This window comes from Cervus canadensis, chromosome 5 (assembly GCF_019320065.1).
Source record: "Cervus canadensis isolate Bull #8, Minnesota chromosome 5, ASM1932006v1, whole genome shotgun sequence".
In the NCBI taxonomy this organism is placed as follows: domain Eukaryota; kingdom Metazoa; phylum Chordata; class Mammalia; order Artiodactyla; family Cervidae; genus Cervus; species Cervus canadensis.
Window position 1 is genome coordinate 12,648,830 of NC_057390.1, and position 14,413 is coordinate 12,663,242.

Consider the following 14,413-nt stretch of genomic DNA (forward strand, 5'->3'; position numbering starts at 1 on the left):
CCTAGCTGAGTCCAAGAGAACAAGTAGTCAGGGACTCCTTGGGTCCCTGTTTACAAGTTTTGCATGAAGCAAATTTTTGAGGGTTTCTGCTTTGACTAATGACACCAATAAATAGGTTCCTTCTGTACACGTTTAATTGAACCAAAATCATGGGAAAGCCTTTAAATAAGTAATGGGATTAAAATACAGGTATAAAACATTCTGCATTTGTTGGTTGAAACTATGCTCTCCCCCAGTGTGAGCCAAGAAAATGGTGCATGGAGTGGTCCAGACCAGGCCTAGGAGATGCTGAACTGGACCTAGGGACCTCTAGTACTCTCAGGACTGCCCGCATCTCTGTGACTTCACCAGCATTGATATTACTTCTCATTAATTCTGGCTGCTTTTCTCCTAAGAACAGTCAAAACCCTTGGGAAACCTAGAGAGGGTGTGAGGCTTCCCCAGACAGCAGAGCAGAAGGGAAGTTGGGCTGGTACAGATCTAGTAGACCCTTGGCTGCAGAAGCCAGGCTAGGAGGTGGCCGGGAGGGAGCCGGGGGCCAGCCCCTCCCTCTCCTTCCCGCAGGGACCTGAGACAGCCCAGCCCAGGATCCCAGTGTGCATTAGCAGAATTATACCAGGCGCTGTTCCTAGCTGAGTCCAAAAGAACAAGCAGTCAGGGACTCCTTGGGTCCCTGTTTACAAGTTTTGCATGAAGCTAATTTTTGAGGGTTTCTGCTTTGACTAATGACACCAATAAATGGGTTCCTTCTGTACATGTTTAATTGAACCAAAACCAAGGGGAAAGCCTTTAAATAAGTAATGGGATTAAAATACAGGTATAAAACATTCTGCATTTGTTGGTTGAAACTATGCTCTCCCCCATTGTGAGCCAAGAAAATGATTCATGGAGTGGTCCAGACCAGGCTTAGGAGATGCTGAACCGAACCTAGGGACCTCTAGTACTCTCAGGACTGCCCGCATCTCTGTGACTTCACCAGCATTGATATTACTTCTCATTAATTCTGGCTGCATTTCTCCTAAGAACAGTCAAAACCCTTGGGAAACCTAGAGAGGGTGTGAGGCTTCCCCAGACAGTGGAGCAGAAGGAACGCTGGGCCTGCACAGGTCTAGTAGACCCTTGGGTGCAGCAGCCAGGTAGGAAGAGGCAGGGAGGGAGCCGGGGACCAGCCCCTCCCTCTCCTTCCGGCAGGGGTCTGAGGCAGCCCAGCCCAGGGTCCCCCCCTCACAGTCACCCAGCAAGGGCACCAAACTCACTCTGTGGCAAGTCCTCGGCCCTGAAGACCTTCAGACAGAAATGCGCTCCTCGGAGGGCCACGCCGATCGGCCTAAGCAGGTTGCTTTCGATGTCCTCCTTGTCTTCAGAGGGGTCTTTTCTCTCCAGCTACAATACAACCAAATCTGACTACTTAATGTGTCCCCAAGCACAGCGTTTTCCCTTCCTTTTCTGAGAGCTCAACCAACACACTTAAATAGTGCATCCTGAAGACAGGCAGATTTCATCCTGCCCACTCGTAGCCTGTGATCTCCAGCAGGTTCCTGAGCCTGATTCTCAGCTTCATCTGGACAGTGGAGACAATGACACTGACCTTCCAGGCTCTGGGAGGATCAACTTCAGCAACGTGTACATGCACGTGTCACCGGCAGGCACTCAAGAACCACCATCTCCTTCCCAACCCGCCCGTTAAAAATAGCGCAGAAGTGACAGAGGTCTAGGCTGGCCACTGTCTTCAGTAACGTCTGTTCATTCACCCAGGTATTTACTGAGCACCTAAGCAGTGTCAGCATCATGCTGGGGGCGACGGATGTAGCAGTAGACAAGGTGGACAGAGGTCCTGCCTGCATGGCACTTACCATTTCACAGTGAAAGACACCTTTAAGCAAATGAATGTAATAGCATGTGCTGAGTGTTTTGATTAGAACAGTAATAATAAAAATAATATGTATTGATTCTATACACGCTCTCATTTAATTCTGACAGCAAGCCCCATGAGCAGGGGGTCTCAAACTTGGCTGTACATTAGAAACAGGAGAGTCGTGTCTTCTGGACCACTGCTGCACATTCCAACTAAAACACAGGTTCTGGTTCAACAGGTCTGGGGTGGAGCCCAAGCCTCTGCATTCCAACAAGTGCCCAAGTGACGTCCAAGCTGCAGGTGGCCAGGGCCTGGAACACCCCACTTTACAGATAAGCTGGATGAGAGTTCACACAGGCTGGATGCAGAACCGGGGCGTTTAGGGAGAACAGAGCAAGGGGGCTGGTAACTATGGACAGCGGGGGAGGGAACAGCATCGGTGGTGTCCCAGCTTTGAGACCTGTCAGGAAGCTTTTAACAAGAGGCTTCCTGTGTGCTGTTTTGGATCTGTCAGGAACCCTCTGGCCCTTATTAATTCCTGAATATTCAGGAATTAAGAGGAGAGGCACGCCTTTCCAGGGGCTGGAGGAATCCAGGCATTTCTCATTACGGTGATAAGTACCCTCTTCCTTTTTATGAGCCATGCAGTAAAAGGTGATTGTTTGCAACTCTCTCTTTAATAGGGATCATCTTATGTTTTGTAAGTCTGGAATTTTAATCTTTATCTTTGCTGAGAATAACCACCTTGTAAGACAGTATATATGCCCACGCCATGTTGATTAAAACACCTTTGCTCCATCAGAGCTTGGGTCCCCGTGTCTTTCTTTCTTTCTCTCTGTCTCTATTTCTGGCTAATTCCTTGGAGTGCAGAGGCCCGCTGAGCTCACTTTCTTGCCCGGGCTTCTAAGACCCTCTCGAGAAGGCGCACCGCGCCTTCACCCACTCGAGAGGGCGCCCGGTGCCTACGTGCAGCAGCGCGAGCTCTAAGAACAGGGCTCTGTTGGCTTTCCGCGTAAACCAGGGGATGTCAGCCTCTTTCTCTCACTTTCTTATTGTCGACTCCAGACCACCAGGTTCTGATTCATTAAAGGACCAACAGAGACCTGAATGATGGATCCAGGCAGAGGCACCAACTCACGAAGAGAGAGGGCTGACATGCAGTTTGAGGAACAAAAGATCCACCTGCTGCACTTAGGCAGGTGAGGGGCAGAGGGATTGAGGAGCATGCCCAGCAGTCCACTCCTTGCAAAGCTGCCTGGACCATCCTCACTCAGTCTGCATGTAGAAACCTGCTTCAGAATCCCCGCAGCCAAATTCTCCATCCCAGAGTGCCTCGTGTCACACAAGAGCCTGGGGAGGGGCTATTAATAGCTCTACACTGACTTTCTTCAGCTCACATCTGAAGAAGATGATCACCTCCTCTGCTTTCATTCATCCATAACACTGTTCGTTCCCAGAGGCCACAATCACTGATTGAGCACCTGTTGTGTACAAGATCTGTTACTAGGCAAGAGAAGAGATAAAAGGGTTCATATTTACTATATTGTCCCTGACCTTAAGAAACTGAGTCTCAGCGATAGAGATGGACACAACAACTAACTAAACTAACAAAACATGGGGTGGTGACCGAAAGAAAGACCCATCAATTTCCCTGGAGGACAAGGCAGGTGTCGTGGAGGAAGTAGCATCTGGACTGGGTCTTGAAGAACAAATTGACTTTTGGTCAGCAGAGACAGAGAAGGCCTTCCGACAGGTGGAAAGACAAGGACGGAAGCACATTCTGGAAAGGGTCACACTGACTGGCGTGGCCACACACGGAGTCTATGCAGGTAGACACCAGCAAGTGGCACCACAAAATCAGCCTGAGGCCAAATGCTAATGACCCTGAATGTGATGCTGAGGATTCTGGACTTCATCCCGAAAGTAACTGGCAGGCAGGGTGGGTCACTGGAAGATTTTTTAAGAGGAGACTCACATGATTTGTGCACGCATGCATGCTAAGTCACTTCAGTCGTATCCAGCTCTGCGACTCCATGGACCACAGCCCACCAAGCGCCTCTGTCCATGGGATTCTCCAGGCAAGAATACCGGAGTGGGGTGCCATGCCCTCCTCCAGGGGATCTTCCCAACCTAGGGATCGAACCTGCGTCTCTTATGTCTCCTGCATTGGCAGGTAGGTTCTTTAACAGTCGTGCCACCTAGGAAGCCCATCACGTGATTGTACCTGGGTTTAAAGAAGGTGATTTTGGTGGTAATGTGGGGGCTAACTAGATTCACAGCAGCTGAACCACATCTTCACTCACAGGAAGGCCCAGATAAGATACGATGAGAGCCTGACCTTGGTCTCTGGGCTTGGGATGGGAAAGAGGAGAAGCGTGCACTGTGGTCGTCACACCAACAAGACTGGCCAACTGTATGCGTGTTGACTGCCAGGTTTGGACTGAGGGATGAGGAAGGATGTTCAGGCCTCTGACCTGGGGGACCAAGGGGACAAGTGCCAATTCCCAAGATATCACCTAACATAGGATGGGCAACAGGTTTGAGGAGTGGTCACCAAATGATACTGGGTTCCCATAGGTGAAGTTAGAGGGGCCAAAGGGACGTGTTCGTGTGCTTTGTTATAGGAAACGAACTGAGCATCTGGAGCTGCGAGGATCCAGGCTGGAGATGAGCGATTTAGGAGCCCAGGCGGACAGAGACGGGCTCCTCCACAGATAGACAGACACGCTGCAAAATCTGACTGAGGCCAGATGTTCATGGGCCTTGAATGTCATGTCAAAGGCACAGCAGAGAGGCAGGCAGTGAAATCCTATTGAGCTGCTGAATTTGAAGAATCCATTTAATAAAGGGGGGGGGCACAGAGAATGAAGGGAGTCATAGATACTGAAGGAGGAGAGAGTTTCAGGTAAGACACGGCTCTGGAATCAAACACTGTGGAGCAGCAGATCAGATTAATGAGAGAAGAGCTCCCGGGACTTGGCAATGGGTGAGGCTTAGGCAGGTGGTTCAGGGAAGGAGGTGATGGGAGGCACACTGAAGCAATGAAGGAGCGAGCAGTGGGGAAGGACTGGAGAAAAGGGACGTGGGGTCCTCTCAAGAGTTAGGTGACCTTGAGGATGGCTGAAAGGATGATGAAAACAGCTTGGACAGGAGGGGTGAAAGCAAGGGTATTCTGAGATCAGGAAATCCAGAGTGTGGCATAGACCAGAAGACAGGAGCCAGAGAAGAGGCAGAACAGACTGAACAAGAAAGCAGGCGGGGGAAAAAAATAAAAAAAATAAAAAGAAAGCAGGCAGGGCTCAAACACATGCAAGGGAGGTGGGGAGTGGGAGAGGGAGGGAAGAGGAACTTCAGCCCTCCTGGGAACTTCAGGCTGCATGTACTGCCACTGTGCAAATCTGCCTCTCTAAGGGGAGCAGAGGCCAGAGCTTAGGAAAGACCGGAAAGTTAGGAAACAGCCACCATGGAGAATGGGATAAGAAGCGAACATCACACAAGCAAAAGAAGAAGTTGACAGCACCTCCAGGTGACTTCTGCCACCAAAGCTGACCAAAGGGTGGTGTGGACAGTATGTCACGGGGAGGGTGGAGAACATGGAGATACAGCAGCAAACCCCAGGGGCTAGCGAGCATCGAGCAAGAAAGAGGATGGGAGACGGGGACCAGGCTGCAGGAGGCAGCTGATGGGCTGGGAAACAGACAGGGGTCAGGGCTGTAACCTCAGTGAGGAAGAACGACCATTCACTGAGGGTGAGGGAGGGAAGGAGGCGAAAGAAACTGCTGGCGAGAGGGATTTCTGAGCTCAAGGGCTTAAGGAAAGTAAGATCAGACGTTGATGGCTCAGCAGGGAGGACACAATGGTCTCAGAACAATGGCAACAGGGAAACCTCCAGCAAGGACCCTCCTGCACCAGGGGTAGGTAACAGCCCAGGAGACCAGGAGGAGGGAAATAACCAGAGAGGCAGGCTTCAAAGAAGAAGGCAGTGCTGAAGTTGGGAAGCTGCCGTGGGAAACCAAAAGATGGCCACGCTTCCCATTCCAAAGACCATGGCGAGCTGGAGCCGAAAACACAGGCTTCCTTCTGAGCTGGTCTCAAGAAAAGTGGTCTCATCTGGGAAAAACTAGGGTCCGATGAATGGGGAGAGGAGGAAGGAGCGTTTTAGGAAAGGATAGCAGATTCAGAGATGCCCACGAAGGCACAGCGTCTGGAGAGACGAGCTGCAGAGGAACAGGGAATGAGAGAGCAAGGGAGATGCCCTTTAGAGGGACTGGTCCACGTGAGCTCTGCCGGCCCCTGCAGAGCACCCGGGGTGCTCCCTGCCCTAATCCCTTCCACCGGGGCTTCCTGGGCCTTCATCGTCAGCCAGCTCTTCAACCTTGACCTCCTTAGGGACCTTGCCCTCCATCTCCCCATCACATGCGGCTTTCCCCAGGGACTCCACCTCCCCAGCCCTCGCCTGGAGACCCGCTTTCCCCCACTCCTGCCTCCCCCTGCCTTGATCATTTCAGTATCTGCCTCACCATTTGTGTATCTGATTTCCAATTTTCCCATGAGATAATCAATATCCACAAGGACAAGTCATTCACCAACACAGGTCCTTGACTTCCGCCAACAGCATCTTAATCTTCCCTCCCCTGCAGCTGCTAGAGGAATGGCCACATCTCAAATCTCCAGCCGCTCAGAACCAATGCTGCAGGAAAACCTTGACCTTGAGACCCTTCTGTAAAAACAGCCTCCATTCTATCTACCTTCTCCAATCCCCCTCACACCACGGGAGGCACTCAACACAGAGCTTGGCACACAGTAGGAGTTCAAAAAAATGTGTGTTACCAGCCCTTCCCTTTTATTCGTCCTCCTCATCAGCCTGGTCCTCTTGCATCCTCCCTGCCAGGCTCATCAGCTCCCCAGCCCCATGCCTCCGCCAGGCCTGCCTCATCCATGCCTGACAGCGCCTCCAACCACCTACCTTCTGGGTCCCGGCCACTGAGTATTAGGAGGCTTTCTCACAAAGCCTCCAGCTCCTGCGTCTGCTCCGAAATCCTTCGGTCTTATCTGTGTGTGTGTGTATGTGCGTGTGTGTGTGTGTGTATAAGAGTGTGTGTATGAGAGTGTGTATGTGTGTGTGTGTGTGTATGTACACTGGAGTATTACTCATCCATTAAAAAAAAATGAAATAATGTCATTTGCAGCAACAAGGACGGACCCAGAGATTGTCATACTGAGTACAGTAAGTCAGAGAAAAACAAACATCATATATTGCTTATATGTGGAATCTAAATAAATGATACAAATGAAGTTATTTACAAACTAGAAATAGACTTCCAAACCTAGGAAGCAAATTTATGATTACCAAAAGGTGGTGGGGCATAAATTAGGAATTTGGGATTAACACACTACTATATATAAACAACAACGACGTACTGTCCAGCACAGGGAACTCTACTCAATCCTTATAATCTATAAGGGAAATGAATCTGAAAAAGAATAGATATACAGTGTATTCAGATGGGAGAATATGCACAAAAGTATTAACAATAGTTCTCTCTGATGGGCAGAATTATGAGTGACTCATTTCACATTTATGCTTTCCCACATGTTCTACATTTCTCACAATTGCCATGTATTCTTTTAAATCAGCAAAGCTAAAGCTTTTTGTTTGTTCATTTGGTGCCCCCATGGCCTGATGGCGGTGCTTATGAGCAGGACGAGGAATGTACTCACGGGGGCTTCGTCTCCAGGCCCCAGCACACAGAGACTCGCCTTCAGGTAGCCTCTGGCCCCAGCAGAGAAATCGTCGGGATCTGAGAGCAGCAGCCACTTCCTGAGGTAGGCGTGTCCTAAGGGAACAACACCCTTGGTGATCCCAAAATTGGAAGGATCCAGGTCTGCGACCACCCCAGACAGCCCGGGGTGGACTCCACTGGGTGTGATGAAGAGCTCATCTACCCAGACATGGGGAAAGGACTCCAGTTCTAAGATAAAAGGTATTTTGAGTGTTCATTCATGTCCAAATCAGAAATGTCAACAGAAACCGCTATCAGAGGCTGCCAAAGCCAGACGCCAGGCCATTTTCCTCCCCTTCAGGAAGGGACCAGACCAAACCAGAGACCAAGGTGTGGAGAAATCCTAAACTTGTCATCCAAATAACCCATCCCATCTGGAGGGACCCCAGCCTCCAGCAATCTTTGCTTAGGTCTTCCAGTTTAGCACCCAGCTGGGCCAGCTGAGACCCTCGTGAGGGTTTGATATTCCTGGGGGCCTGTTTTATCCAGAAAATGAAAGCTGCCCTCTCTTTATTCCTGCAGCCTCACCTCCAAGATCAGACTCCACCTCTAAAGTCTAAAATCCCCAAGAAGAAAAGATGAGTGTCCCAAGTGGGTGACCCCATGCAGCTGGGACCCCAATGCAAAGACCTGCCCAGGAGGATGACAGGGCGACTCACGGGGCTCTCGGTAGATGCTGCCCACGTCCATCTGAAACCAAACAGAAGGGCACAGGTCACAGTCCTGCCAGCAGAGTGTTAAATAAAGTATGACGCATGAAAATTAAAAATCTGATGTGCTACAAATCATGTTTTCAAGAACATTTGGAGACATGAGAAAATGTTGGTCACCTGTTATTACATGGGGAAAAGGTGGAATGTATTTTGATCGAAGTTTGGTGAAGTGTATCTACGAATAGAAAAGACAGAGCAAAGGAAATATACCGAATGGTAACTGTACCACTACCGAATGGTAACTGTACCACCTCTGGGTGGTAGATGTGGGTGATTTTTATCTTTATTTTTTCCTATATTTTATAATTTTCTATAAAAAAAAACCTACAGATTTTGATGTGATGGTAGGGGAAGTTATGCATGTGTAGGGGCAGGGTGTATGTGGGAACTCTGTACTTTCCACTCAATTTTGCTATGAACCTAAAATTGCTCTCAGAAACTACGAAGTTTTTTTAAAATCATGAATTACTTTTATAATTAGGAAAAAAAATCCTTTTTTAACCTAACCTTTGGGTTCTTACAATAATATTAGAGACTCAAAACATAAGACCCCACTTATTATAGAATGACTCAAGCTCAATCCATTTTTATAAAAAAAAAAAAAAAATACTGCTTCTCCAGAAAAACAGATTCCATTTTCTATCTGTGACTGCTTCTCGGAGAAGGGGCCATATTTTATTTGGAAAGCAGAAGGAGGATCAAATAAACCTGTGCCCTGTCTTTCCATTTGATAAATTCTTGAAGATTCAAAACTGAGAAAATCAATAAGAATGACATTAAAACACCACTTGTGAAGATCTCCAGTACCAGTTGCCTTTACGCTAACCTATTAAACACATCCTATGCTATCAGTTCAAGGTCCTCTGCAGTGGACTGTTCATTTCTGCATGTCTGTGACAAATGAAGGGGCAGGATCACCCCACCCCACCCCCTGGACCACTCCCACATCCGGACCCACTCCACAACCCAGGTGAGCTCAGGTACTGAGCACCGGAGTCACGCTGGCTCGAGATGGTCAGAATGAGGAAGAGAGCTGCCTAAACTCAGGTCCCACACTGTCTTCCCAAGATGTAAAGACAAATGTGAATTAAAAAGAAGAAGCTGAATTCCCCCTGTTGGAGAGAAGGGGGGCGATTTCCCTCTCCTCTCTTTTTGTCTGAACGTTTTCCTTAGAAAACTTGTCAATGTAAGTACTTTCCCTGACTCTTTGAAATGTATCTTTTTAGAAGCCAGATAAGTCGTTCCTCAGCTTTAGGACCCAGGAGTGCCTTTCCCCAGGCTCTCCAATCTCCTGCAAGGGAAGGGGCTACCTTAACCAAATTGTAAAACTACCTCCCATGATAAAAATGCAAGTTTGTTTTCTGATTTTTCTTGTGATGGTCACCTCAATTACCAGGTAAAGTTAGGATGAACTATGTGTACTAAAGGTGCTATCCTGGCCACTAACTTGGGCATTAGTAATTGTTTATTGCTCATCTCAAGAATATGTGTGGAATGGGTTGTGTCTGCTTGGCTCTATAAAAGATTTATTTCTGTCTTTGCAATCTCTTATCAGATGGCCCATAATACCATCGTGTTGGTTTAATGCTTATTCAGTAACAGAAGTGCTCTCTTTCTCTACCACCTTTGTGAAAAGGATTTCTGGGTTAGGAGAAGATCTTGTTTGGTTCTTATCATCATATTTTTCCCAACACAGACCAAGACGGATAGGTCTCTGAGTGCCAATCCTGCCCATCATCCACAGAGTTTCCTCTAATGTGGATAAATGAGAACTGACTGCTTTCAAAGAGAATAAAGCATTTACCCGGAACTCCCCGATGAGAGCATCTGTTCTGAGGGAACGGGAGTCCACCACCTGAAAGGAAAGACAAACTAAAACTCTGGTCCACAAGTAAACGTTGGCCCAGACAGGTCCCAGCCCAGCTGTTCCTCCTTCCCCAATAATAACAGCCCACACTCTTGACAGCACTGGCTCTATCCCAGAGATTATTCCAAGCAATGCTTAACCCTCAGGAGAACCCCGCAAGTAGGTACTATTATCATTCCCATTCCAGATGAAGAAAGAGGCACAGAGAGACCACTTGTACAGAATCACACATCCTCTCCATGGTATAGGCAGGGCTAGAAGCCAGACAGTTTGCCTCCAGAGCCCATACTTTTAAACACTCAACTATACTGCCTTTCAGAGGAAGCAGGGGTGTTGGAAAGAGCCAAGGTCCAGTGAAACAAAATCTTGGCCAGAAGCAGACATATAGACAAACAAAGTAAGATAAAAATCAAAGGACCACAGCGCGAATGAGTCTGGTACCTGGGGAAGCTGGGCGGCATCAGGGTCTCCCCACTCTGCTGGCGCCTGCATCCAAGCCCTGAAGGCATCTTTGTGCCAGGTGGAACGGGATGGGGGGAGGGCGAGGCTGTGAGCTGCTCCCTGTCACCCAGGCTTGGCTTCTAAGCTTCTCACACACACACACGCACACAGAGCCCACACAGAGCCCCTGATGGCTGGCACGTACCGTGATGAAGATGGGCTCATTGAACAGCTCCGTGGGAGAGTCAAACACATTGAAGAAGAGAGTCTGTTGGTTCAGGGCAAGAGGGGGACAGATGCAGGCCCGCTGAGCCCAGGCCGGGGGGGGGGGGGACGGCCACCGCCCAGCCTCCAGGCCTGGTCCACACAGCGAGGATACAGTGGGCTCAGCCCAGCACCAGGCTCTGGGAATTCAACCTCACGGAAGTGGCCATCTCAAGGACAGGGCGGCCGGCCCCACGGATGGTGGGGGTGTGGAGCAGGGGGAGCCCTCTCTCCAGTCCCTCAGATAACCTCCTCAGGACCGGCACCGCTCTCCACCCAATGCTAGGGCCATAGGCAAAACCTGAGTGAATTGCCAGGCGTCCCACCAAGGCGCCAGCCCTAACCCAGGGGCTCCCACCTCATTGAAGAAGGGGCTGTTTCCTTTGTGGATCCGCGTCCGCTTGGTCTGCCCAGCAGCGGTGACCTTGACCACAGGCTTGATGTTCACCCCTGGCAGCTGGCGCCCCTCGATCACCTGGACCCTGATCTGAAAGCCAGGAGAGACTGTGAGAGGAAGAAGTCAGGCACGCACCCCACCCCCACGTGAGAGTCAGCAATCTCAGGGACCACCCTCACAGCCAGCCTCCTGGGACAGGTATTAAAAAGGAACTAGGAAGAACATTGTAAGAACAGTATTTTCCCACCAAGGTCCTTGGCATCTATAATATCCCACAGTGCCACATAAGAGCTGCCAGGCTGCCCCAAGTAAGCTGCCAGCAGTAAATTCCGGGGCTGGCCTGAGAATCCAGTCCCTGTTCAGTTCCTGCACAAGTGCCATCTCAGACCCCTCGATGCTGCTGTTTTTGGGTGACTTGAATACTCCTCACTGACAATTCCCTTAGAGGTCAGAGCTACATAGTGATGCAACCCCACTTCATTCTTATATAGTATAAGATGCAAGACAGAATATCTGACATTCTTAGAAGTGAGTTTTCTTCATTGAACTTTGGTAAATGAGGGTTTCAAGAACATCTGTGCTCCCAAAGTTACGCAAAAGATTTAAGAATATTACTTTTTAAAGTATTAAAGCTTTCATGAAAAAATACAGTGTTTGCTGGTTCTAATTTGTAACCAGAAATTATTTATTTTAAAAATAAGCTGCTATAGGATATATTATCAATGGCAATGGGAAGAGGGAGTGAGTGATTTTTATTCTCTTCATTGTATTTTCCAAATTTTCTACCAAAAAATTATTTTTTTCATTTATTTATCACTTATTTGGCTTCACTGGGTCTTAATTGCGGCATGTGGGATCTAGTTCCCTGACCAGGGATCGAACTTGGGCCCTCTGCATTGGGAGTCTTAGGTACTGGACCACCAGGGAAGTCCCAAAAGTTTTTTTGTTTGTTTGTTTAAGGAGTAAACAATAACATGTCTTGTGAATAATAACAAATTATAATTTTGTCTCTCAGGCAATCATGAAAGTGAAAGTATTAGTCACTCAGTATTGTTCAACTCTTTGTGACCCCATGGACTATAGCCCACCAGGCTCCTGCGTCCATGGGATTTCCTAGGCAAGAATAGTGGAGTGGGCTGCCATTTCCTTCTCCAGGGGATCTTTCTGACCCAGGGACTGAATCAGGATCTCCTGCACTGCAGGCAGATTCTTCACTGTCTGAGCCATCAGGGAAGCAGGCAAACATTGTGGGTTATAACTAAAATTTTTCTGAAATTACCACAATTTGGAACTGAAATATACTTTTATAATTCATTGCATTTAATAACTAAATATTGAAAAAAAAATAATAACTAAATATTGAAGTTTCCTGTTTTTAATTTTTAAAGTAGTTCTGAAGTTAGATATCACTTAATGCAATTACATCAAAATGGAAAATTCTGTAGAAAAGAAAAAGAACAAGAAAAGGGCCCAAGTTAAATGAGATAGATTTTTGGATAAAAATAAGTCAAAGGGTTAATTTTCATAGTTTTATTCTGTGATGAGCTTGAACAAATTCAAACTGCACATGACCTTCAGAAAAATCACGACTATTAACAGGGGGAATGGATAGAGGAAAAAAAGACAGGCAGAGCCTCTTAGATTTGGGGATCTTGTTCGAATGCAGATTGAGGCAGTGGGTCATGTTGAGTCATGCTCCCAGGTGACACCCATGCTGTTTGTCACTTTGAACAAGTATTCCCAGCCAGTATTCTGGCCTGGGAAATCCCGTGGACAGAGGAGCCAGACCACTGGCTAGGGGACGTCTGGCTGGGAAAACAGGTAACAGCTGTGGTGATGTTGGCGCTCTGCAGTGAACACCCACCCTTTTTTTAAGAGTAAAACCAGGGGCTGGGCAGAGGCTTTTTCTAGAGGCCCCAAGACATGGCCTCGCCATCGAGCACATGCCCAGGACCCAGGGGAGCCAGACTCCCAGCTGAGGACCTGCCCCACGGCCACACAGACAGGTCTTACGCCTCAGGGGCCGCCTCTGGCTGAAGGAGCCCGCGGTCACCTGGAAGTCCTGCGGTTTGTCCGACAGCAGCTTTCTGGGCGCAGCCGTGCTTTTCTTCCTTCTCCCCCCGGGGTGGTAGGGGGGAGGATGGGAAGGTGGCTTCTTCGGGGTGCTGGGGTCCCCCGGGCCCGGAGCCCCGCTCTGGTCCAGGAATGGCTCGGCCTCGTCTCCCGTGAGTCCTTGGTCTTCAGTGTCCTCCTCTCCTCCCGTGTCTGGAGGAGAGGGCAGTCATGAGGCTGGGTCCCTCTGGCCCCTGGGTCCCAGCTGATGGAAGATCGGCGGCCCAGCACCCACCTCCCCTGCCCCTCTTTCCCCGCGGGTCAGCCAGGATGGATGAGGGAGAAGAAGAGCTTCCAACAGCTGAAACTTGAGGGTGGTCAGTCCAGTTAGCAGGCAGGAGGAGACAGAATGGCCCTGGCCCTCCCCACCATGACCTGCAGGAGGCGCCCTCCTGGCTGCCCCGTCCCGCTCTGGGGAGCGGACAGTGGCAGCAAGTGAGCTGGTTACAGGCGGGAGGGTCGGCACAGTCCGGCCCGTGTCTCACCCGTGGGGGCCAGCCACTTCTTTCCAGAGCATCTCGTGTCCACGGTGCTGTCACTGAGCAGGGACCAGGTCTCGGCCCGGCTCTGTCCCCGGCCTGGCACGTGGGCAGGGCACAGCCCCAGGAGGCGAGGAGGGTGCTGGTGAGGGGAGCCAGCCTGGGGCCCCCCACCCCCACCAGCCCTGCCCTCCCCGCCTGCCCCCGGCCTACACAAGGCTCCAAACAGGTGCCCTGTCTGTCCGGACCGACTTCTCACCACCTTCGGGGCAGGACTGAGTGGCCAGAGCCTAACTTTGTCAGATCCACCTCAAAAGTGGTCCCAGAACATTTGGGACCCTCGGTCTCTCCACTCTCGGTCACCAGGAGCACCCCTTTCTTCCTCCCTCAACCCCAGTCTGGAGGGATCACCCCACCTCTGAGCTCAGACACTGCCAAGTCCAGCAAGAGGGGCCCCGCTCTGCCCCCCCCACCAGGAGCCCCACAAGGGCCCCGGGACAAG

The 14,413-nt window shown here is 49.7% G+C and overlaps 1 protein-coding gene across 21 annotated transcripts in view; it reads right to left on the bottom strand.

Annotated features, from left to right (window-relative positions):
- The window catches only part of DYSF (dysferlin), a 220,530-nt gene that overhangs the window by 148,210 nt on the left and 57,907 nt on the right, over window positions 1-14,413 (bottom strand). For 12 of the 21 annotated variants that reach the window (XM_043468211.1, XM_043468213.1, XM_043468217.1 and 9 more), the window contains exons 6-13: window positions 13,918-14,010; window positions 13,374-13,585; window positions 11,282-11,410; window positions 10,865-10,927; window positions 10,156-10,206; window positions 8,298-8,328; window positions 7,577-7,692; window positions 1,257-1,383 (exon numbers count right to left, since the gene is read on the bottom strand). In XM_043468211.1, the coding sequence (XP_043324146.1) occupies window positions 1,257-1,383; window positions 7,577-7,692; window positions 8,298-8,328; window positions 10,156-10,206; window positions 10,865-10,927; window positions 11,282-11,410; window positions 13,374-13,585; window positions 13,918-14,010 (822 nt within the window). The remainder of the gene's footprint in view (window positions 1-1,256; window positions 1,384-7,576; window positions 7,693-8,297; window positions 8,329-10,155; window positions 10,207-10,864; window positions 10,928-11,281; window positions 11,411-13,373; window positions 13,586-13,917; window positions 14,011-14,413) is intronic. The other 9 variants (XM_043468215.1, XM_043468220.1, XM_043468222.1 and 6 more) reach the window with 1 other exon arrangement.